This window comes from Cucumis sativus, chromosome 6 (genome assembly GCF_000004075.3).
Source record: "Cucumis sativus cultivar 9930 chromosome 6, Cucumber_9930_V3, whole genome shotgun sequence".
NCBI classification, from domain to species: Eukaryota; Viridiplantae; Streptophyta; class Magnoliopsida; order Cucurbitales; family Cucurbitaceae; genus Cucumis; species Cucumis sativus.
In genome coordinates, this window is record NC_026660.2 from 30,425,140 (window position 1) to 30,448,934 (window position 23,795).

At 34.6% G+C, this 23,795-nt stretch overlaps 2 protein-coding genes across 7 annotated transcripts; both read left to right on the forward strand.

Annotated features, from left to right (window-relative positions):
* Positions 1–1,061: 1,061 nt before the first annotated feature.
* Positions 1,062–17,358, forward strand: LOC101209905 (ABC transporter C family member 12). 4 transcript variants are annotated; one of them, XM_031886800.1, is made up of 30 exons: positions 1,062–1,223; positions 1,449–1,517; positions 1,727–1,819; positions 1,916–2,369; positions 2,630–2,808; positions 3,539–3,578; positions 4,273–4,429; positions 4,858–4,972; positions 5,060–5,140; positions 5,266–5,290; positions 6,333–6,389; positions 6,885–6,950; positions 7,211–7,285; positions 7,465–7,572; positions 7,883–8,017; positions 8,394–8,500; positions 8,581–8,674; positions 9,383–9,550; positions 9,683–9,823; positions 10,666–10,866; positions 11,044–11,142; positions 11,229–11,381; positions 11,715–12,100; positions 12,708–12,888; positions 13,776–14,099; positions 14,611–15,367; positions 15,480–15,601; positions 15,781–16,026; positions 16,270–16,705; positions 17,084–17,358. In XM_031886800.1, exons 4-30 carry the CDS (start codon positions 2,037–2,039, stop codon positions 17,167–17,169), a joined length of 4,872 nt encoding a protein of 1,623 aa, XP_031742660.1. In that variant the 5' UTR covers positions 1,062–1,223; positions 1,449–1,517; positions 1,727–1,819; positions 1,916–2,036; the 3' UTR covers positions 17,170–17,358. The 4 variants fall into 4 exon arrangements, with proteins under 4 accessions (XP_031742660.1, XP_031742661.1, XP_011658309.2 ...); XM_031886801.1 differs by lacking the exon at positions 1,727–1,819; XM_011660007.2 differs by lacking the exons at positions 1,062–1,223; positions 1,449–1,517 and having other exon boundaries at positions 1,538–1,819.
* An 829-nt stretch (positions 17,359–18,187) lies between these two features.
* LOC101211638 (FACT complex subunit SPT16) lies at positions 18,188–23,795 on the forward strand. Of its 3 annotated transcripts, none has more exons than XM_031886691.1 (4): positions 18,188–18,345; positions 18,425–18,541; positions 19,433–19,547; positions 20,190–23,795. In XM_031886691.1, the coding sequence occupies exon 4, from the start codon at positions 20,211–20,213 to the stop codon at positions 23,430–23,432; it is 3,222 nt and encodes a 1,073-aa protein (XP_031742551.1). In that variant the 5' UTR covers positions 18,188–18,345; positions 18,425–18,541; positions 19,433–19,547; positions 20,190–20,210; the 3' UTR covers positions 23,433–23,795. The 3 variants fall into 3 exon arrangements, with proteins under 3 accessions (XP_031742551.1, XP_031742550.1, XP_011658313.1); XM_031886690.1 differs by having other exon boundaries at positions 19,493–19,547; XM_011660011.2 differs by lacking the exon at positions 19,433–19,547.

Sequence of the window (23,795 nt, forward strand, 5' to 3'; positions counted from 1 at the left end):
TTCCACACGTTGGATCGTTGAACTATTTTTTAAAAGTATTTACTGTTGTATTGACAAATGAAATTTGAGATAACTTTTAAATTAATACAACAAATGTTGTATTGAGAAATGAAATTTGAGATAACTTTTAAATTAATACAACAAATGAAATTTGAGATAACTTTTAAATTAATTAGAAACTTTTAAATTAATTAGAAGTATACTGGATTACTTTTAAAATAAACGAAATTATTGATATTTAATAGAAATCTTAGCCACTTAAATGTCATTTTGGTTGATTTGAAATCATGTTTTAGGTTTAGATAGCTTAAAAAAATAAATTGAATTTGGGTGGATTTTAAACTAAAAAAATATGAGCTTTTTATAGTAAAATAAATTAAAATATTTACAAAATTTTGGATAAACTTTTATTTATCTGGATTCTATATAGAATATGTAATTTTGATATATGTAAATATTTTTGTCAAACTTACTGCTCTTACTTTTACAATTTTTCTAAAAAAAATATTCTTTCAACTTTACCCAAGATATTGTTAGTCAATATATTATGATAGCTAAAAAAATCATTCTCTATCATCCTTTTCACTTTTGTTATTTTCTTCATCTACTTTAATTTACAGCTTAATTTTTTTATTCGATTCTTTACTTTATTAAATGTTGTTTCCTTTCTTTTTTTCTTTTATCGTAACACTATTTTATTATCATCCTTAAAATATTGTAGTGATACAAAAAAATAAAAATGACGGCTCATTTAGAATGCATCTAAATATTATCTTTTATTTATTCAACCATTAATAACTATACATTAATAGAACTATGTGACAAGATCAATATGTAGTTTTTTTTCACTTTTCTTCTTTGAAAATACGAGATTAGGTGAAGTGATGAAACTATATTAGATAGATTATTCTTAAAAGTATGATATTTTATATTTAAAAAAAGAAATTACTATGAGGAAAATATGAGATTAGGTGAAGTGGAGTGCTCACTTATGATGACCATTTTTCATATCAAAAGTTGATAACAAATATTTTATAATGCTGTTTGTCAGCATGCATTTGTCCTATTTCAATTATTCAAAGCAGAGTGGAATTCCCATTTACGAGGGTGACCATTTTGCTGCTCGTGCTCTGTGATGATGCATAATTTTAATCACTAGCTTGGATGTTTGCGCCGCGTAGCTCCATGTCTTTTTTTTGTGGTTCGAATCTTCTTCGTAAGCCGTAAGCCGTGACACTTGCAATTCTGTTTGTATCCATCCACCACAATATCATTGTTTTTATATCGTAAATTACCCTCCAATATTTGGTTGTCAAAAATTTATTAGAAAATTTAACTTTTAGTAAGTAGATCATCATAAATTAAATCCATAACACTTAGTTAGTTATTGAAATTGATTTTTTATTACTAAGTTAATCCATGAACTCATTATTGCATTCATGTTTCAGCTTTTTGAAGTTCCTTCATTTATCCAAACAGCTTTTACCATCCTATATATGGAAAGGTTATAAATGCAAGTGAGTTCCTCTTGTTGTCTTTTACTAATTTATGAATCGAGTTTGAAAATATTGCTTCGAGTCAGAGTTCATTGTGATCTGTTGCTGCCCTTGCTCGGAACTTTTGTGATCTGTTCATGTTGCTATCTGTATTGAAGCTGTTCGTTGACTTATGTGTGTGAAATTTGGAAATGGGTGATATTCAAATGTTTGTACGGTTTAATCCTCAGTTGGAAAGGCTGAACTAAAAATGGCATTCTGCGGGTACAACCGTGTGTGATTATCATAATGACTATTGAACAACAATGAATTTCTTCAATACAGTGGGTTCCCCATGTTGCGTTTTTCAAATTGAAATTCATTTCTTGGGCTTTTGAGTTTCTGGTTCAACATTTTGAATATGGTTTTTCCTGTTGTAGGAAGCACATTGCTGAGAGTTGATGGTAGCACGAAACTCCCCGAACTTGTAGCATTTTGAAGTAGAACAAGGAACCGGGTTTTTAGCTTTCTGGTGTCGTGAATAGTAGTGTAGGAGAAAATATGGCTTTTGAGGCCTTAGATTGGTTCTGCCAGCCAATGGCAAATAGTGTATGGGCAAAAGCAGTTGATAGTGCCTTCGGGTCATATACACCCTGTGCAATTGACTCTCTAGTGGTCTCTACTTGTCATTTGGTTCTTCTTGGACTATGCCTCTACAGAACTTGGCTGATTAAGAAAGATCCCAAAGTTCAGAGGTTTTACTTGACCTCTAAGTGTTATAGTTATATGCTTGCTACAATTGCTGGTTGTTGTTTTGTTGTGCCTTTAATAAGGTTAGCCATGGGTGTGGCGATTTTTAGCCTTGATCATCATACTGGATTTGCTCCTTTTGAGGTACGTGGAGCTTTCATATATTTTTGTTGAAATAGGACATCATTAATCTCCCCCATAAAAGATTTGATGGTTTGAGCAGCATTGATACATATCATCATCATCTTATGAATTCAAGAACTACAATTTTGAACATAAAGAAAAACTTATTAGTCAATAGTTTTTGCATTAAATGCTAAATGCAGTATGTTTTGCTCTTGTACATTCAATTTAGCTACCATTGTTTGATTTGAATACATGGATTGACTTTGTTCCTGCTACAGGTGATTTGCTCAATCGTGGAGTCTCTTTCTTGGTGCTCCGTGTTAGTAATGGTTGTTATGGAGACTAAAATTTACATCCGTGAATTCCGTTGGTACGTACGATTTGGACTAATTTATGTTCTGGTGGGTGATGTTGTGCTGTTAAATCTTCTGCTCCCACTTTCAGATTACTACAGCAGGTCAGTTTCTTTCATATAACTTTTCCTTTTATTTGCACTATTCCTTTTTAATTAAGAGCTGAGAGCTGAGAGCTGGAAACAGTTGATAGAAAGTCCAGTTAATATTTAGGGTTAGAAAATTACATGATTCTATCCCATAATATTAGTTAATTATATTTATTTTACACTTATTAAAAAAGTTGAATGAGTATATCCAGTAGGGAGACAACCAGAGACTTGTGGTGTTTGGATGGACCTTGGTTGTCTTTCTTTCCGATTTTGAATAATAAAATAGAATATGGAAGTGGAGGTTCTTTTAGGCAGAGGGATTTAAAATTGAAGTGAAAAAGAAAAGTACTATAAGTTGGGGGTACCAACCAAATTGAATAGTTTACATTCGTTAAATAAGGAGCATCCAAGTCGATAGCAAACTAATCATCCAAGTCCGAAAGTGATTGTTGGTCGGTTGGAAAAAATGTAATTATTTGAACTCTCTTTTTAATTTGTATTTACTCTTTGGAATTCTATTGTTTTTAAGAGATTTGCGATTCTATGAACTTTATCAAATTAACAACACTTCAGTTTTTTTGACCAAGCTTAGTTGTATTCCTCTTTGTGGATAATTGTGGCTGATCTTGAAGATACTTGTGGCTTTAGCAGTTTGTTGTTAAAGTGCATTTCTTTTCATTCTCTCGATAGTACTACAATTATTTATTATTATTACTTTTTTTCAAAATCCTTGCCCATGCAGTGCGGATCTCTGTATGATCATCACCACAGTTTCTTTCCAGGTTAGTCGGTTTCTTGTGAGTGATTTCTCTTAAAACATGCATCCGTAAATTCCTTGGTTACTACTTTCATTCTGTTTCTCTTTTCCCTGCTTAAGCTTGTTGGCAGAAATGATTGATCTCTATCTCTCTAGAGAGAGAGTTCCCATCATAAACTTGGTGACAGGCTTCTTTTCAATGCATACTTGTGTGTTTGTGTGTATGTGCTTTCCCTGTATTAAGCACACGCGTATTGTTAGTGCAATCAGTTGATAAAAAGTGATGAAACATTTATGACATGACGATCATCAGAAAGAAGATAATATGAATGTTGATATTTCCATTTTCTTTTATTCTTTTATAAGCCAATGCAAGTAGATCAGCTCAAAGATTTTAGCTGGCTATTAATGCATTTTGCTTGAACATATTTCTTACTGTTCTATTAAACAATGGAAGTAGATTTGTTATTTGATTGCATAAAGAATATCTATGATCAAAATTGTTGAATTAGAATGACACCCTTCAGGTTTTGCATAAAGACGTCATATTGTTTTTGGTCTTGGTAATTGTTAAGATATTTCTATTCAGTAGATTTGGTTAGACTGAGATGGAAAGGTTTTTCATATATTTCACTCAATGAAGGTAATCTGTTCCTTGCGGACGAGGAGTCAAGCTTCTGTTTTATAAAGTCAAGTAAATAGCTATTCTTGTAATGCAGGTGTTATTTGCAGTCCTTCTTCTTGCTTATGTCCCTAATTTGGAACCTTATCCTGGCTATATTGCCTTGCAATCTGAGGATGTTGACAACATGGACTATGAAATGCTTCTTGGATCAGAGCATGTTTGTCCCGAAAGGCATGCTAAAATCTTTTCCAGTAAGTAATTTATAAAACAAATTTCTAAATTTTCAATGGAAGGTTGTCTCTTGTTCAAAAAATTCTAAACTTCTAATTTTGAATAATTTCCTTTGAAAAGTTCTTTCTCGTCAAAAAGTCATTCAAAACTTTGTATTGTTGCACTAGTGGGTTCTTTATGAGGCGTAAAAATTAAGACATGCAGGCTTAAGTACAGAAAAATATTTCTAAAAATAATCAAAGATGTTTTTAATGCTATAATGAAGGAACCAATGTGAAACCATTGAAATTCCATTTAAACGAAATCAATACTGTCTTAGAAAAGTAGACAAGCAGAAACTTCACCGTTGAGGAGAATAAAAGTGGTTCTGTAAAGATAAATGGAAGTGGGTTTTCAAAATTGTGATACTAATTTACTTGGATAACTAAGCTTTGGTACAATTTGCTAGGAATATATTTTGGGTGGGTGACTCCACTTATGAAGCTGGGTTATAGAAAGCCTTTAGCTGAAAAGGATATTTGGAGGTTGGATGTCTGGGATCAAACTGAGACACTAATCAGAAGGTTACCTTTGTGCTTATTATTTCCATTGTTTCTGTTCTATCTCCATATTTAATAATTCAATTACTTAGAATATTCTTACTTCTGAAGGTTCCAGAGATGTTGGGCTGCAGAAGTTCAAATGCCCAAGCCTTGGCTTATAAGAGCATTGAATCGAAGCCTTGGACGAAGGTGCAGTGCAACACCTGTTTTTTTTTTGTGCTTTGATTTACAATCTTGTTGAACAGTTACTAAGATTTATATTACTTTGCCACTGTTCTCATCTCATTTTGTTTACTATTCACAATTTGTACTAGGTTCTGGTGGGGAGGTCTTTTCAAGGTAACCTATAATTTTTTCCTTCTCTTGTTTTCTTTTCTTTTTTTTCCCATTGCAAACATTAATATATTGTCTTCTAACGACTTTCCACCATAGAGGGTGTTTGGGAGGTTGTAAAGGGTTGAAATGGGTTTGTATATTTCAACCCATGTTTGGTTTGTTGGGTTTTGAGCCCCCCCCCGCATTTATTTCCACTCAACTTTCTTTCTGTCCTGCAGTCATCCTTTACGTTCTCTTTATCATTTATCATTTGTTTTTTTAAATCTCTTTCATTACTCTTTTCGGTCTCTTTTTTATTTCTCATTTCTTTTATTTAGATTTTACGTGTGTATGATTGGGTAATGCAAAACATTCATTTTCAAAGGTAAAAAAATTACTCTTGAATTAAATAAATTTGGATACGATTTGATAATGTGAAACACTCCCAAAGTTTTCTTTTCAGGATGTCGTAATCTTTCTTCTTCCTCATGATGTGTTTTTAAGTTGCTTTATCTACTCTTTTCTATTTTTCGTATGGGTATTTAGTTCTACTTTCTTGTGTGCTAGTTATATTTTTCTTTAAACTGTTTCCTATGGTTTTCTCTAGTTATTATCTTAAAAAAGAGTGATAATTTATCTCAACTAGCTCAATCGAGTAAATTGCTTTGTTGTGAGTCAGTGACTTGATCAAGACTAAATAAATTACTGTCTTCCCGTATTTTCATGTGTTTTCATCTGGTTGGAGGTATGTTTTCTTCGTAGAAATATAACGTTTATATTTCAGTTCCTATTGATATAGAATTTTTCTTTTAATGCCTATTTGGCACATCCGTCCTCGAGCTTTAGCCTTCTAACTTTATTGGTTCAAAACAGGAGGGTATTTATTATCTCCTTAGATAGTTTTCTTTCTTTTCCATTTCTAAACTTCCACCCCACCACAATGTACACACATACACACTCATTCGGACACTATGTTCCTCCATCGATCAATAATCGTACCTTGTAAAAAAAAGTTCTACTTGTGGGGGAAGAATCCTTTTCAGGACTAACCGTGAATATCTGGCAGGTTGGCAATGACCTCTCTCAATTTGTTGGGCCAATAATATTGAACCATTTATTACAGGTTTAACTTTCTTTCCCTTCTTCTCCTCATCACTCTTAGCCATGGTTTGCGTGATAAATTTGCACATTGATTAATCGTCTCCTACAGGAGTGCTTTTTCATGTATTTGTAAAGAAAAATGATTGGACCCTTCTGTGATTAATGCCGATGGAAAGGAAAAATTCTTCTTCAGAGTACCTGCTCTAGTATCATGTTGAGAGAGTACTCTGTTCTGATTTTCATATTTAACTACGAGAAAAGAAGGAAATGGTAAAGAAGAACTTACACGCAATTTACATATAAAATAGAAATAAAACGTCCACATGGATTCTAACATTTTCTTTTAAAAAACAGGACTTCAATTATAGGGAACATTATTGATCAAAGAGGCTTGTTTCCTTTTTTTTATAAAAAAAGTATAGGAGACATTAATGACCCTTTCATCTATTCAAACAAATGTTGATGGCTGTTGTTTTGATCATGGAAGTTTCAAGTTTATCTATATATTGTGTTGCAGTCGATGCAGCGGGGAGATCCAACTTGGATTGGTTTCATCTATTCATTCTCAATCTTTGTTGGTGTGGTATAACTTCTGTTATCAACTTTTTAAAACCACATTATGTTTATTTTCTTCATTCTTTTGAATAATTCAAGCTATACATCACTTCTGACTGCACAGTGGCTTACTGTTACATTATCATTGGTAACATCTTGTTACAGGCCTTCCAAGGCACAGCATACCACACTAGATGATATTAATATTTTAGGTTTCACCTCCCAACATATGGTTTAGAAGTTCCTAAACTTTGAATTGCAAATGACTCTTTAATATTATTTATTCAGTCATCTGGAGTGCTATGTGAAGCTCGGTACTATCAAAATGTTATGCGAGTTGGTTTTCGACTGAGGTCTACTTTGGTAAGCAGTCTCTGTGTATACTAGCTTCGTATCTTCATATATAAACTCATTTATTCTATCAAATTAAGTTACATTTGGATTATCATCTTGATGAGATGAACTGGAGGCTTTGAGTTTCTTAAAAGCAGATGTTCTTTCTCTTCTTTGTTGTTAAATGTTATTTGTTTTCTTAATTGAAGGTGGCTGCTATTTTTCACAAATCGCTCAGATTGACTCATGAGGGACGCAAGAAATATCCATATGGGAAAATTACAAACATGATTTCAACAGATGCTGATGCCCTTCAAGTAGACACTTTATTTATTTATTTTATTTTCTACTCTTTTTCCTGTATGTTAAGATCTTTCTTTAAGAAGAAATAACTTCTCGTTAACTTCTCATTGATATAAAAAGGAATTGTTCAAGGCTTACAAACTCCGAAAGGGAGTGAATTGAAATTACAAATCAGGAATTTAAAAACAATTGCAATCAAAAGATGGCCAAATCCAATGTCAACTTAAGATATTATTTAGTTAGTCCACAATTTCTATCATATCAAGGAATCCTTGTAACTTGTTCAACGGTAACTATTACTAATTTCCTAAAACTTCTGTTCAGCAAATATGTCAGCAGCTTCATGGGATATGGTCTTCCCCATTTCGTATCATCATGTCATTGATTCTTCTATATCAGCAATTGGGCGTTGCTTCACTTTTTGGGGCTTTAATTCTAGCCCTGATGGTACCTGTGCAGGTAATGAAGTTTGTTTGTGCACTTTCATACTGTACCTTTAGAATGTTTTCCTAAATTTTAAATTGAATGAAAGGCATCTAATGAAGAGAACAAACATTCTCTCATTCTCTCATTCTCTCATTCCCCAACTCTAACACCATCTAATGAAGAGAGCAAACATTCTCTCATTGCAATTAGGGAGGATGGGATGTAATATTAATGAACACAAAAAAGGAATTGTGTCAGGTCAATGCAGACAATAATTCTTAGTTAAATTCATAAACCTATGAAATTAACAAACAATTATTGTCTGCTTTGACCTGACACAATTCCTTTTTTGTGTTGAATTTTACATTTATAATTTTTCTTATCATTTTGGAATGTAATGTGCATTCAGACTGTAATAATTAGTAAAATGCGAAAGCAAACTCAAAAGGGACTTCAGGAGACAGATAGAAGGGTAGGCCTCACAAATGAAATTTTAGCAGCCATGGACACCGTAAAGTATGGTTAAATTTGTATGAAAAATTTACCAGTTCAGTTTATCTTTGCTTTTCTTAACACCAAGCTGAAAAATGTTTCAGGTGCTATGCATGGGAAGCTAGCTTTTCATCTAGAGTCCAAGAAATAAGGAATGATGAGCTCTCATGGTTTCGTAAGGCACAGCTACTTTATGCGGTATTGCCATCAGACATGCTTTCTTATTGTTTGCTAGAAGGCATGGGCAGCATGATACATTACATTGCAAAAGATTTTACGTTAAAGTAAACAAAATGACCATAGATAGTTAATAGTATATTTGAATCTTATATGGGAGATTGTATGAGCAGCATTGACCCTTTTTTTTTAAACGGAAACAAAAATTTTCATTGACATACAATACAGAGGATCATGAAGTGCACCAAGGAGTAACATTGACCTTGTATACACGCGTTACTGGGATTATGGCATCATAGAAAAATGGTAGAGACAATTTATGCACTAATCATGACATCACGTGTTTGGAAGTGATTTATAAAATATTGTCTCCTATGATATTAAATGCAAAAATGTACTATTTTTAATCATGGCACATGGTTTTTAAAATTTTAATACTGATGAAGCCAGAAATCTGGAGTTATTTTCTTATATACCATTTCTGGAAAGAAAAAATAATATTGATGAAGTCAGGAGTTATTTTTTTATATACAGTATCAGAAGTTCAATTTTTTATGTAGTAAGTATTTGTCCATTTTAAGTTGAGATATGGGCATTTAGCTGTATTTTTTGGAAGATATTATACTACACTTGATCTTAGCCAAAAGGCCGAGAAGATATTATGAGTTACCAATAATTCTACAATCTTATGCTTTTTTTTTACTTCTAACGAAATGTCATCTATTGCAGTTCAACGGTTTTATTATGAATGGCAGCCCAATTTTTGTAACTGTCGTTTCCTTTGGGGTATTCACATTGCTTGGTGGAGATCTGACTCCTGCAAGAGCCTTTACATCACTTTCCTTGTTTGCGGTGCTTCGTTCTCCTCTTAATATGCTTCCTAATTTGTTAAGTCAGGTACTCAATCATTTCTATTGCAGTTGTATTTTTTCATTTTCTTTTGATAACAACATGTCTTATTGAACCTTACCTCTAAGAGGATTTCAGAGGATATGTGTTGTTACAACTTAAGTAGTCTTAATGGTACAGGTTGTGAATGCTCATGTATCGTTACAGCGTATGGAGGAACTATTCTTGATTGACGAGAGAACTCTTGCCCCAAATCCACCACTGGAAACGGGGCTTCCAGCGATATCTATAAAAAATGGATACTTTTCGTGGGATTCTAAGGTTTTTTATTGGTGCATACTTGATTTTTTGTATGGTGTTTATTTATTCATCAATATGCAGGTCTATAACTTCATATCTACATGCATTCTGAATTGAACATGCTGGTAAACAGATGAGCTTGACATCTTTTTTAGGCCCTGTTTTTCTTGGAAGATTGTGTTTAAGCTGTTTGTGCGATTACTGCAGATGGTTTTTGTACTTATTTTTTTAGAACGGAAACGAGCCTCTTTATTCATATGGATGAAAGAGATTGAAGCTCAAGATACAAGAGACATACCAAGAGCAAAAAGGACTGAAAGAACTATGACTTTTGTACTTAAGATAAAGATGATATTGAAATTGAATCTTATCTTCAATGAATTGGTACCATGGTTAGGATTAGGAAGACCAGACCTTTTACGTTGGAATAATTTTTATTTTTTTGAAAGGAAATTTAACTTTTCTCTCGTAATGTGAAAAAAGTATGAGTGAAGTTCCAAGTGTGTGCATTTGCGGACAAGAAAAACAGAGTACATATAGAAATGATTGAAAACTTGACTGTATTTTGGATTCAGAGTGTAATATGTTGCTTCTTTATGGATCCCCATAACTAAAGGGCTTCAATCGAAAAATTTTCTTCAAGTTGTGCTTTGTTTTCTGTTGAACAGATTTATTAGTCCTATGCCAAATGCTTCTGCATGTCCATTTTTTGTGATAGAAAAACCCTCTTTTCTAATTTTCTTTGTATCTTGTTAAAAAAAAAATAATAAAATCTTCTTCAATGCTTTGAGTCATCTGAAAATGATGAAAAACGAATTTTTCCAGATATGATATAGTGGCTGCCAAATGTAACCTTTTTGCAGGTAGAGAAGCCAACATTATCAAATGTCAATTTGCATATAGAAGTTGGAAGCTTAGTTGCAGTGGTTGGGGGTACTGGAGAAGGAAAAACGTCGCTTTTAATGGCAATGCTAGGGGAGCTGCCTCCTTTGGCCGAAACAAATGTTGAAATCAGAGGGACAGTTGCTTATGTTCCTCAGGTGTCATGGATTTTCAATGCCACTGTGAGTCACAATTCCTTTCTTCCTAACTATATTACTCATTTCTCCAAGAAAAGTGAATGTGCTAGGGCATTCCCTGCTGCTAAACCTAAAAAAAAGGAAGGAAAAAGATATTTAGTGGACCCAACTCTTTGCTCTTTTTCATCACGCCCTTTCTGATCTGCAAAATTTTTCTGCTAGGTGCGTGACAATATATTATTCGGATCAGAGTTTGAATCAAACCGTTATTGGAAGGCCATTGATGTCACTTCGTTGCACCATGATCTTGAATTGCTTCCTGTAAAGTGGATTTCAAATTTATTCATGTAGAGGTATTTATTTAAATTATATATGGTAAAAACTTTGCCTCCAAACTTACTTGGCAGGGCCATGATCTCACTGAGATTGGTGAAAGAGGTGTAAACATAAGTGGCGGTCAAAGACAGCGAGTTTCTATGGCTAGGGCTGTATATTCCAACTCTGATGTTTACATTTTTGATGATCCTTTAAGTGCCCTAGATGCTCATGTTGGTCAGCAGGTATGCTGCTTGGCTAAGTTGCCTTGAATTTTTACATTTGTTTGTGAAAATATTGTGCTGCATATCTATTATGTGACTGTAGGATATCTTTTTCGTGGTTTCTACTAGTGTATCAATTCTATTCTTGCCATGACTATTTGTTTTATTTCTTTATTTTTTCTTCTTCACTATTTGGGTTGAAGTCTCCGATAGAAACTATCAACTCTATTTAATGTCCCTTTTATATTAGTTACTCATTTTAGTTAGCTATATCCGATGCTGAAAATAAACAAAAGCTAGGTTACTGCTGGAGCTCATTGGTAGAAGGCCTAATGTGACCTTAATGTAATTCAGGTTTTTAACAGTTGTATCAAGGAAGAGTTGCGAGGGAAAACCAGGGTGCTTGTGACAAATCAATTACATTTTCTTCCCCAGGTTGACAAAATTATTCTGATTTCCAAGGGTACTGTTGTAGAGGAAGGAAGCTTTGAGGAGCTCTCAAGAAACAGCAAACATTTCAAGAAGCTAATGGAAAATGCAGGGAAACTGGAAGAACAACTGGTAGAAAACCATTACAACGAGAATCATTACCAAGGAAGCTCTGTGCCTACTGAAGGTAGACTTGGGAAAAAATTTCCAAAAGACACAAGTTGTGAAAAAAAAGGGAAAGGAAGGAACTCTGTTCTAATCAAGCAGGAGGAAAGGGAGACAGGAATCGTAAGTTGGAAGGTTTTAATGAGGTATGATAGTGACTTACAGGAAATTGAAGCTTCAAAAATATTTTATATAGTTAAAACTAAAAAACAAAAGCATCCAAATTAATCAATGGTTAACCAGATACAACAAAACACCCTATTAGTAATTGAAATATAAGTTCAAAATCTTAATCTGGTCAAGAAAGCAATGAGACTGTTATATATATTGGGTTTAAGGTGCACAAAGATGTTTGATTGAAACAATTTTGGTCATTTGTTCTCAATCGGGACAGCTCTATTGTTCAGTTGCTACAGATGGTGAGGGTGATAGGTAATTTCATCTTGATATAGTTAGCATCTAGTGTATCTGTCGTGACCAACTATAACCAACTATAATTTATAATTGTCTCTTATTAATTAGCTATTATAATTTACTTTTTCTGAAAAAAAGAAATCTGAAGGTGCACTTGGTGTATCGGCCAAAAAGGTGAGTTCTCTCCCTTCTCTCTCCCCTCTCTTCTTCCTCCTCAATCCATATTTCAGCAACGAAGGGTGTTGATATAACTTTTTCTGCTATGGACAAGAACATTAACAACGAGAGTTTCCAAGTGTTTATGGGAACTTATGAGTAGGCGTTTTTCTGTATGTGTAGGTATAAGGATGCACTAGGAGGTTCATGGGTCGTTATCATACTCCTTTCATTTTATCTGCTGACAGAAGCTCTTCGAATTTCAACTAGCACGTGGTTAAGCTTTTGGACAAAGAAAAGCACTTCAAAAAATTATAATCCTGGTTTCTACAATCTCATTTATGCAGCGTTATCTTTTGGGCAGGTGAGTTAGTGTCTCTCTTAACAACCCTGTTGGATCATGGGATTTATGTAGTGAGTCTAGGTAATATTATTTTTGTGCATTAAATATTCAGGATTTAAACGATTGAGAATACTAAGTATTTATATTTGGATATGCAGAAGAAATAATGTGTAAAAATTGTAATATTTGCTTTTGTTTTGTAGGTTTTGTTAATCTTAATGAAATGGCATTTCTAATTAATAAGTTTAATTGATCAACTCATCATTATTTCATGTTGATTAAATGCTTATGAAAAAGAGAGTGAATTTTTTTTTCAAAACCCATCTGCAAACACCAAGTGAACCCTATGCTTCACGAGGTTTATTACTTGGATTTTATGCTATATTGATAGTTGGGGAGCCTTCTTATATCTCCTTGGCTGTATCATGGCTTTTCAATTTCTCGAGGAGAAGTCATTCGTTCATCATTTTTTGTCAAACTAGTTATTTACTACGTTTATTTCAATGAAATTATTATGGTAATTGAAATTCTTTAATATGATCCATCTGATTGAAAAGTGAGAATATGAAGCATTGTTTTTACTCTTGAAGAGTTATTCATAAATTAATTCAATGAAAAAGTCTTGTTTCTTTTAAAGAAAAAAGAGTTAGTCATAATTTGGAAGTCTTATTTATTTATTATTTTTTTTAAAGAATTATTAACTGTGTATTAAGATTTGAAAGCTAAAAGAAATGAAGATATAAGCCAAAGCCCGAATACAATTTGTTGACTCAACTTACCTTTACAATATTTATGAATCTTGGAAAATGTCAAGTTTTTGGCATCCATATATTCTTTTCATTAAAATAATGGGACATGACAACTTGCACTTTCTCCTTGTCTAAGAGTTCTGTTTGTGCTCCTTCTAGGTGACCTTTGCACTAGCAAGCTCTTATTGGTTGATAATTGCAAGCCTTCTTGCGTCTAGAAGGTTGCATGATACCATGCTAAGTTCAATTCTAAGAGCTCCAATGGTGTTCTTCCACACCAATCCAATTGGTAGAATTATCAATAGGTTTGCAAAAGATCTTGGAGACATTGATCGTACTCTTGCCAGTATGATGAGTGCGTTTCTAGGGCAACTGTGGCAACTATTGTCAACTTTTGTTCTAATAGGTATCGTGAGCCCAATCTCCCTATGGGCCATAACGCCGCTATTGATTGTGTTTTATGCAGCCTATTTGTATTATCAGGTATGAAGTTAACTCACATACTTTTCCCTTTTCTTCAACTAATTTTGTTAGATATTTCCTTTTGGCCTATTACATGCTTCTAACTAATGGTTATCATATATTTCTCTTTTAGTTTTACCGGATCTTTCAGAAACTTATAATTATGCACGGTCACAACATCTAGTCTTTCTCTTTTTTTGTTATAGTATTATTTCGGTAAAGAAGCTTGTATCTGTTTCAAAAAAAGTATTTATTACAATAATTTTCTAAAACTTCTGTCTAGATCATTACTACGTGTATAAAGTTAAAGATCTCAAAGAAAACTTCAATTTATCTCCATGAACAAATTGAATAGTCATAAACAACTTTTGAAATAAATTCAACTAATTATCTGAAGAAAAAAAATTGATTGTTTAAAAACAAATTGTCAAACATAAAAATCTAGTTTGCTTTTATTATATCCCTTTTTACCCATAAAATATGGAGGTTGTATTTGAAGGAGAAAATAAGTTGCATCAATTTCCTTTTTCAGAGTACCTCACGTGAAGTCAAACGCTTGAATTCAATCTCTAGATCTCCTGTTTATGCTCAATTTGGGGAAGTGTTAAATGGTCTGTCAACAATTCGTGCATATAAGGCATATGATCGAATGGCAAGCATCAATGGGAAGTTCATGGATAATAGTATCAGGTTTACGCTTGTAAATATAAGTTCAAATCGCTGGCTCACAATAAGGTTGGAGACATTAGGAGGCCTTATGATCTGGTTGACAGCAACTTTTGCTGTCTTGCAGAATACTAGAGAAGAAAACCAGGTGGCATTTGCATCTACAATGGGGCTACTTTTAAGTTATACTTTAAATATCACAAACTTGTTAAGTGGTGTACTAAGACAAGCAAGTAGGGCTGAAAATAGTTTAAATGCTGTTGAACGTGTGGGTGCATACATTGATTTGCCTTCAGAGGCTCCAGCTATAGTTGAGTATCACCGCCCACCATATGGTTGGCCTTCATCTGGGTCAATTTGTTTTGAGGATGTTGTCTTACGTTATAGGTCTGGACTTCCTCTAGTCTTGCATGGACTATCTTTCAATATTTTACCAACTGACAAGGTTGGAATAGTTGGAAGAACTGGTGCAGGAAAATCAAGTATGTTGAATGCATTATTTCGAATTGTAGAAATTGAAAAAGGACGAATAACAATTGATGGTTGTGACATTGCTAAGATTGGGCTAACAGATTTGCGGAAATCTCTAACTGTCATTCCTCAATCACCAATTCTTTTTTCAGGTATGCTTTGAGTGAATTCAACTGAGTTTTAGGTTCTAAATCTTAAGTTCTCTCTTTTTATCTCTCTTCCTCTCTTTCTTTCAATCTGTCCATCCATCTACTGTTTATTTAGGAACTATACGCTTTAATCTTGATCCATTCTGTGATCATAATGATGCTGACTTGTGGGAGGCTCTTGAGAGAGCACATCTTAAGGAAGTAATTGTGAGGAGCTCTTTTGGCTTGGATACTGAGGTAAGAAATTACTTTGCCAACATTAGCTTGTGTTGAATAAACTTGGTGTGATGACTTGTAGAACAGAGTAGAATTTTACCATTCCACAAACATCCTTCCGAGTGCAAGTTTTATTGAAATGTAAATTGAAGTGATTTTGAACTAAATTATTACTTAATACTGGTGAACAATTGTTCAAGGTCTTAGAGGGAGGGGAAAATTTCAGTGTTGGACAAAGACAAATGATAAGTCTTGCTAGAGCATTATTGAGAAGATCAAAGATCATTGTCCTCGATGAAGCAACAGCAGCTGTAGATGTTAACACAGACTCCTTGATACAGAAAACTATTCGTGAGGAGTTCAAATCAGGCACTATGCTGATAATTGCCCATAGGTTAAACACAATTATTGATTGTGACCGGATTCTTGTACTGGATGCGGGTCGGGTATGCCTCAATTTAGACACCTTCATTTCTCCATATTAATTGTTGAAAGTTTTCCTCATTTTGGTTTTGGTTTGTTTTCTGTCTGTTTTACTGCCCATGAACAAAATTCTAGATTCTTACCCAACAAATGGATATTGGGATAGCGATTTAAATTTTTGCTCAAGCTAATCGCCGTAGCTTCCTTCATTTTGCTATTTATGTGCTTGTTGCTCACCTATGTTAGAACTACCAATTTCCATTCAGGTCATAGAATATGATAGCCCTGAAGAACTACTTTCAAATGAAGGAAGCGCATTTTATAGAATGGTTCAAAGTACAGGACCTGCAAATGCTCAGTACCTATGCAACTTAGCTCTTGGAAAAAAAGAGAACAATCCACATGGTGAAAACGCATTACTGCAGGATGGCCATGGGAGAAGATGGCTAGCAAAATCCCACTGGATGACCGCTGCACAATTTGCTCTGTCCAGAAGTCTTGCTGCTTCTCAAAATAACCTCAAAAGGCCAGAGATTGATACTGTTCATGGTAATAACGATATCCTTGTGAAAACAAAAGATGCATTTCTAACCCTGCATGGAGTTTTGGAGGGAAAACACGACGAACTAATCGACGAAGTACTAATTCGAGATGCAATTCCTAAGTATAATTGGTGGTCGTCTTTCTACCGAACAATTGAAGGTATGCTTGCATTGATGTAGAAGAGGCAAACATCAAATATGCCTACAAAATTTCCATTTTTTTTCTAGTTTGTCGCTCGTTTATTATCAATATTTGAAGTGTTCTTGCCTGGGTTCGTTGAATCTTATTTGGTAGAGTTTTGATGGTTGTGCATTAATCTTTCCACATATCTTTCCACAATCTTTCCACATATCTCTGCAATGTGAAATAGTTAGTTCACAGATTTACATGAAGCTATTTTTTAAGAAGGAAAAGAAATTAACACTTCTAACTTAATAGATTTTGAAAATTTACGACAGACGTTATTGCAATTTACAACTTTGTGGAATGAATTTATGTGATTTGATTTATCCGTTTTGGATTGTTTTTTCATGTCAGGCCTGGCTGTGATGAGCAGATTGCACAGTTACGGCAAGCTTGGAGATAGTGAATACGATGAAGATGAAGAAAGGACGTTAGACTGAAGACATGTTCTTGTTGTCTTCTTAATTTAGAGATGGATATAATCATTATTATTCTTCATATCACATTTCAAAAATAGCAACCAGCGTTCGAAAAATCTTCAAGAGCAGCAACACATTCATGCTTTTCTTTATTTTTGTGAGTTGAGTGGGTGATTTTATAATTTTTAAAATCAAGATATTCATTTTGCATTTTACAAGCCAGACTAAAGTAGACAAAAAAACCATAGATTATAAATCCAAAAACCTTAATTTAAAAATGGTTTTTTAAAGAATTAAAAAAACAACTTTTTCCCCTAAAATTTCAATTTTATAATTTATTTCTTAAACTTTCAATTTCACAATTCAGATTGGAGACTTTGATGTGTTGCAATTTCTACCGTTAATTGTTTTTAACAAAATGATAATAATAATAAATAAGTAAAAATAAGACAATAAATCTTTATTAATTTACGAACTTGGATAATATCAATATTACCATAAATTTTTACATATACATATCCACAAATCATGATCTCCACACTCTCTAAAATATCAAATCAATTTTTTGAAATATACATGTCTGTGTTTCAAAATTAGAATTGGTTTTCTAATTAGCAAGAAGAATAAAAAAAGTTTTATTGTTTAACTATTTGATTTGATTTTATTATTTTATTAAAAATTAACTCTATGATCCATTTTAGAGTTTTTTTTCTTAATATTTTAAAAAATTCAACGAAATTTTGTTACTGTAGTAAATAATTTGTCAATTATCCTATTTTAATTTTTTTAGTGAGAATTATTAAAAATGTTTAAATAAAAAGAATTTATTGGAATATTATTTATAGGCTAATCCAAAGGGCTCTAATCACACAAGCAAAAAATAGGAAAAAAAAAAGAAGAAAATTATAAAACTGAACGTTTATTGGAAGTTTGAAATTAAAATTTGGGCCTTGTGAAAAAGGCCACAATTTTCCACATAAATATGGAAAGTAATTATGGAAGGAAAGTAAACTTAGATCGAAATAAATATATATATCATCAATTATTTGTAGTAAGAAAAAGAGTAGAACAAATAAATCCGGGCCTGCCCGCCCTCGTCTCCCTCCCTTTTCCGCCTCGATACATAGCTCTAGCTCTTCTTCCCTTTCCTTCCAATCTCACTTCTCTGTCGGTCGCCATTTTCGTCGCTCTTTCTTTGTAAGCTCTAAATCTCCTCTTCCTCATCTCTCCCTCTGTTTCTTGTGCTTTTGAATCATCTAACCTTCATCTCTAACAGACCCATCTCTCGCTTTCACCGTAACTTGGATTTCTCGAGGGTTTCTGGCCGCATTTGCCTCTGTTTCAGCTTCCACAACTTGTATGATCTTGCACCCTTCAAGCTCTTCGATACCAGGTGTGTGTTTTTTCTACTATAACCTAAACCCTCGCAATGTTTCAAGAAAGGGTATGTGTGTTTTTGTGATTTTATTCAGATTGAACTCTCCGTATCGGCTGTGTTCTTTTCACGACTTTAATTATATTGCAATATGTCTTATTGTTTTCCTTTTTCAACTAAGGAACCCTACTCTTCCTTGATTTCTGGAAAGTTACGAAGCTATAACTTCATCAAGATACGAAATTGGACGCAATTTCCAGATGTTCGCCATAGAACCAATCCCTAGAATTGGAAAAATACAAACCAACTGAAATCAATATTGGCATAATAATAATAATAAAAGATTTATTTTGATGAAGCGTAACGAGAAGCCGCATTAACGAAAATTTCAAATCTATCCAACCTAGGAGTTTGTTTGTCTTCAATAGGCACCGATTCCTTTACAACCAATGTCGGACAGCATCGGGTTGATCACATTTATCCATATCCATATATGTTTCGCCTTTGTGGGAAGTTCGGGCAGTTTGAGGTTAGGTTGGGACAGGTCCGTGCTACACACTATTACTATAGAATTAGCTTCTAATTCCAATTTTCTTACCAGATTTGTGTGGTTGACATTGAGAACGTTTAGGTGAGTTTTAGACTTACAGCTAACTGAAGTGTGAATTCAGATTTTATTATTGAAGCCTTGCTAGGGTATCTATTGATTTCTTCATTAATTCGTAGGATCATTGTGTTAGAACTTAGACTGTTGATTTTAAAAACACAATAGAGCAGATTGTTTGTACTGGAGCATCCTTATCTTCCTAGCTTAATTATCCTCGACATGAGTTATCATCCTTTTGTTCTCTTTGGTTTGGTGTTCTTTATGATTTTTGTTGAAACTTTTGTAAGGTTTGTTTTGTGTAGTTCATTTTGTTCTCCTTGTAAAGGCAGTATGTTTTAGCCCCGGTTTTGGATTTTTTGAAGCTTGATTGTAGGAATAAGGGCGCTGAGGGGGTGTCAATCTAGTTGAGATGTTAAGGTGCGCCTGTTGATCCATTGGTCTTTATTTTATGCTAACCCTCTTGTACTTTGAGCATTAGTCTCTTTTACTTTATCACTTTATTAATAAAGAGACTCATTTCCTTTTCTATATACATACTTACATATATATATATACACTATTCTTTCAGTTATGGAGTAATTGTTTGATTCTTCTCAAGGAGGTCATAACGACTAGAAACTTTAAACTTGCATTTAAAAATTGGTTTGTGCATTTGTGATCTTGAGATTTATGTCTGTGGAACATCAAAAGGAAGCATTAGACTCATTTCATTAATTCAATTAAAAAAGTCTTGTTTCCATTTAGAAAAAGGGGAAGCATTTATGCCAATCTCTTTTTTGTCATAGCACTTTCTGAGTTCTGCTGTGTTTCCCGACAATGAATATATAGCTCAGATTGAAATGTAAACTATCATTGTAAATGTTTTATGCTTGGTTTGTGGGTGATAGTGAAATCAAAACTCTGTTTTTGAAAATGAAGATGTAGTCCTAACTATTAATCCAATATTATTTGAGTTTTATTTTATTCTTGTCTGTTAAAAGATTCTTTCCTTGTTTTGGTGAACTCCCCAAAGTTTTTTTTTACTGGCTTATTCATCTTCTTCGGGTTTTTTTTTTACAGTGTTGTGGCTTTATAATTTCCATGGCTGATCGTAGAAATGGTAATAGCCAACCTTCCCATGGGAAGGCCAGTGGAGCAGGGAATACATATGATATTGATCTAGTGAACTTTAGCACACGACTGAAATCTTTATATTCTCATTGGGGTGAACACAAATCTGATATGTGGAGCTCTTCAGATGTACTAACTATCGGGACACCTCCAGCATCAGAGGATCTGCGATACCTTAAGTCTTCAGCGCTGCATATCTGGTTGTTCGGTTATGAGTTCCCAGAAACTGTAATTGTGTTCACCAAAAAACAAATTCATTTTCTGTGTAGCCAAAAGAAGGTCTCTCTACTTGATGTTGTAAAAAAATCTGCATTTGATGCTGTTGGTGCGGATGTTGTTATGCATGTGAAGGCAAAGAATGATGATGGTTCTTCCTTAATGGATTCTATATTTCGTGCTATTCGAGCTCAGTCGAAGGCAGATGGCATGGAAAACCCAGTAGTTGGATACATAGCTAGAGAAGCTCCTGAAGGGAAACTCTTAGAGACATGGTCTGGGAAGCTAAAAAATGCTAATTTTGAATTGGTTGACATAACAAATGGGTTATCTGACTTATTTGCTTGCAAAGATGATACTGAAATTATGAACATCAAGAAAGCTGCGTTTTTAACGGTTAGTGTGATGAATAGAGTTGTGGTCCCAAAGATGGAAAATGTGATCGATGAGGAGAAAAAAATCACCCATTCTTCATTGATGGATGAGACAGAGAAAGCCATCCTGGAACCCACAAAAGCTGGCGTGAAGTTAAAGACTGAGAATGTTGACATATGTTACCCTCCAATATTTCAGAGTGGTGGAGTGTTTGATCTCAGGCCAAGTGCTGCCAGCAACGATGAGTTACTTCACTATGATCCTGCTAGTGTGATAATATGTGCAGTGGGGTCCAGATACAAGAGCTATTGCTCTAATATTGCCAGAACTTTCTTGATTGATGCCAATACACTGCAAAGCAAAGCTTATGAGGTCCTTTTAAAAGCCCAAGAAGTGGCCATCAGTATGTTGAGGCCTGGAAATAAGGTGAATGCTGCATATACAGCAGCTCTTTCTGTTGTTAAGAAAGAATCTCCTGAGCTGGTTCCCAATCTTACTAAATCAGCTGGGACAGGCATCGGTCTTGAGTTTCGTGAGTCGGGGTTGAATCTTAATGCCAAAAATGACCGCATAGTAAAAGCAGGCATGGTGTTTAATGTTTCACTTGGTTTCCAGAAGTTGACACCAACTGATAAATTGCAGAGTTCTGCAGGTAAAACGAAGAATCAAAACTTCTCATTATTGATTTCTGATACAGTTATAGTAGGCAAAGAGAAAACAGAAGTTCTGACCGCTCCAAGCTCAAAGAGTTTCAAGGACATAGCATATTCGTTTAATGAAGACGAGGAGGAAGAAGAAAAGTTGAAGGTAAAATCTGAAGCTAACGGAAAGGAGGCAGTAGTCTCAAAGACAACTTTAAGGTCAGACAATCATGAGATCTCAAAGGAAGAGCTCCGCAGACAGCATCAAGCTGAATTAGCCCGTCAGAAGAATGAAGAAACAGCTAGGAGACTAGCTGGTGTTGGAAATGGAGCTGGAGATAATCGTTCTTCTATGAGAACTGCAGCGGACTTGGTTGCTTATAAGAGTGTTAATGATTTGCCTCCTCAAAGAGATCTAATGATTCATATTGACCAGAAGAATGAAACTGTACTATTGCCTATTTATGGTAGCATGGTTCCGTTCCATGTTGCTACTATAAGGACTGTTTCCAGCCAGCAGGACACCAACCGCACTTGTTATATTAGAATAATTTTCAATGTTCCCGGGACTCCTTTCAGTCCTCACGATGCAAATTCATTGAAATTCCAGGGATCTATATACTTGAAGGAGGTTTCATTCCGCTCCAAAGACCCAAGACACATCAGTGAAGTAGTACAGCTAATTAAAACATTGCGGAGACAGGTTGTTGCTAGGGAGTCTGAGAGAGCAGAGAGGGCGACATTGGTTACACAGGAGAAGCTCCAGTTAGCTGGTAATCGTTTCAAGCCGATAAGATTGCCGGAGCTTTGGATTCGCCCCGCTTTTGGTGGACGTGGGAGGAAGTTACCTGGGACTTTGGAAGCACATTTGAATGGGTTTCGTTATGCTACCACCAGATCAGAGGAACGGGTGGACATTATGTTTGGTAATGTCAAGCATGCATTTTTTCAGCCAGCTGAGAATGAAATGATCACTCTACTTCATTTTCATCTGCACAACCATATAATGGTGGGGAATAAGAAAACCAAAGATGTACAGTTCTATGTTGAGGTGATGGATGTTGTCCAAACCATTGGAGGTGGAAAGAGATCAGCCTATGACCCAGATGAGATCGAGGAAGAGCAGAGGGAGAGGGACAGGAAGAACAAAATAAACATGGACTTTCAGAGTTTTGTAAACCGTGTCAATGATCTTTGGGGCCAGCCCCAATTCGGTGGTCTTGACCTTGAGTTTGATCAGCCTCTGAGAGAGCTTGGATTTCACGGAGTTCCTTATAAATCTTCTGCCTTTATTGTCCCAACCTCAACCTGCTTGGTTGAACTTATAGAAACACCTTTCCTTGTTGTCACTCTTGGTGAAATTGAAATAGTAAATCTAGAGAGAGTTGGCTTCGGACAGAAGAATTTTGACATGACAATTGTGTTTAAAGATTTCAAGCGAGATGTTCTTCGGATTGATTCTATCCCTTCCACGTCACTGGATGGTATCAAGGAGTGGCTTGATACAACAGACATTAAATATTATGAAAGTAAGCTGAATTTGAACTGGCGACAAATTCTTAAGACAATTACTGAAGATCCACAGAGCTTCATTGATGAGGGTGGATGGGAATTCTTGAATTTGGAAGCTACTGACTCTGAATCTGAAAACTCTGAGGAGTCAGATAAGGGTTATGAACCATCAGATGTTGAGCCTGAATCTGACTCAGAAGAGGATGATTCTGATAGTGCATCGTTGGTGGAGTCGGAAGATGAGGAAGAAGAAGATTCTGATGGTGATTCAGAGGAGGAGAAAGGGAAGACGTGGGAAGAGTTGGAGAGGGAAGCAAGCAATGCAGACAGGGAAAAGGGTGATGAGTCAGACAGCGAAGAAGAGAGGAAGAGAAGGAAGATGAAAACTTTTGGGAAGTTTCGAGCTGGTCCTAGTGGTAATGCCCCCAAGCGGCCGAAGATGAGATGAATTCCATAGGGCACCATTTTTATTTTAATATTATGTGGTTTTTGTGGATTAGATTTAGATCTAGTTCTTTAGCAAGATACTGCCTTGTGTAATTCAGTTGTCCTGACATTGGTTGCAATATAATCCTTTAGCTGTTGGGTGAAGAGTTTTATGATCAATTGGTAGTATGTTTAATTAGTAACATTCCGTTGTAAATTTTTAGAATCGGTTTAGATGGAAGTCATCCATTTTCGACAGATTGACACAAAGCTGATTTCCGATCTGATGTCTGTCTGTATCGCAACAGAAAGCAGATTTTTATGTGGTTCAGTTTAGTCCGTACTGTGGTTGTGCTTTTTCCTCATGAAACTACTGTTCACTACA

What these genes read in the sequence shown, in the direction of transcription:
- LOC101209905 (XM_031886800.1), top strand. Translation starts at nt 2,037, where the DNA reads ATGGCTTTTGAGGCCTTAGATTGGTTCTGCCAGCCAATGGCAAATAGT. An exon ending in TATTGAACCATTTATTACAG is followed by an intron (nt 6,390 to 6,884) that starts GTTTAACTTTCT and finishes ATTGTGTTGCAG; the next exon opens with TCGATGCAGCGGGGAGATCC. An exon ending in TTCCTAATTTGTTAAGTCAG is followed by an intron (nt 9,551 to 9,682) that starts GTACTCAATCAT and finishes TTAATGGTACAG; the next exon opens with GTTGTGAATGCTCATGTATC.
- LOC101211638 (XM_031886691.1), top strand. Translation starts at nt 20,211, where the DNA reads ATGGCTGATCGTAGAAATGGTAATAGCCAACCTTCCCATGGGAAGGCC.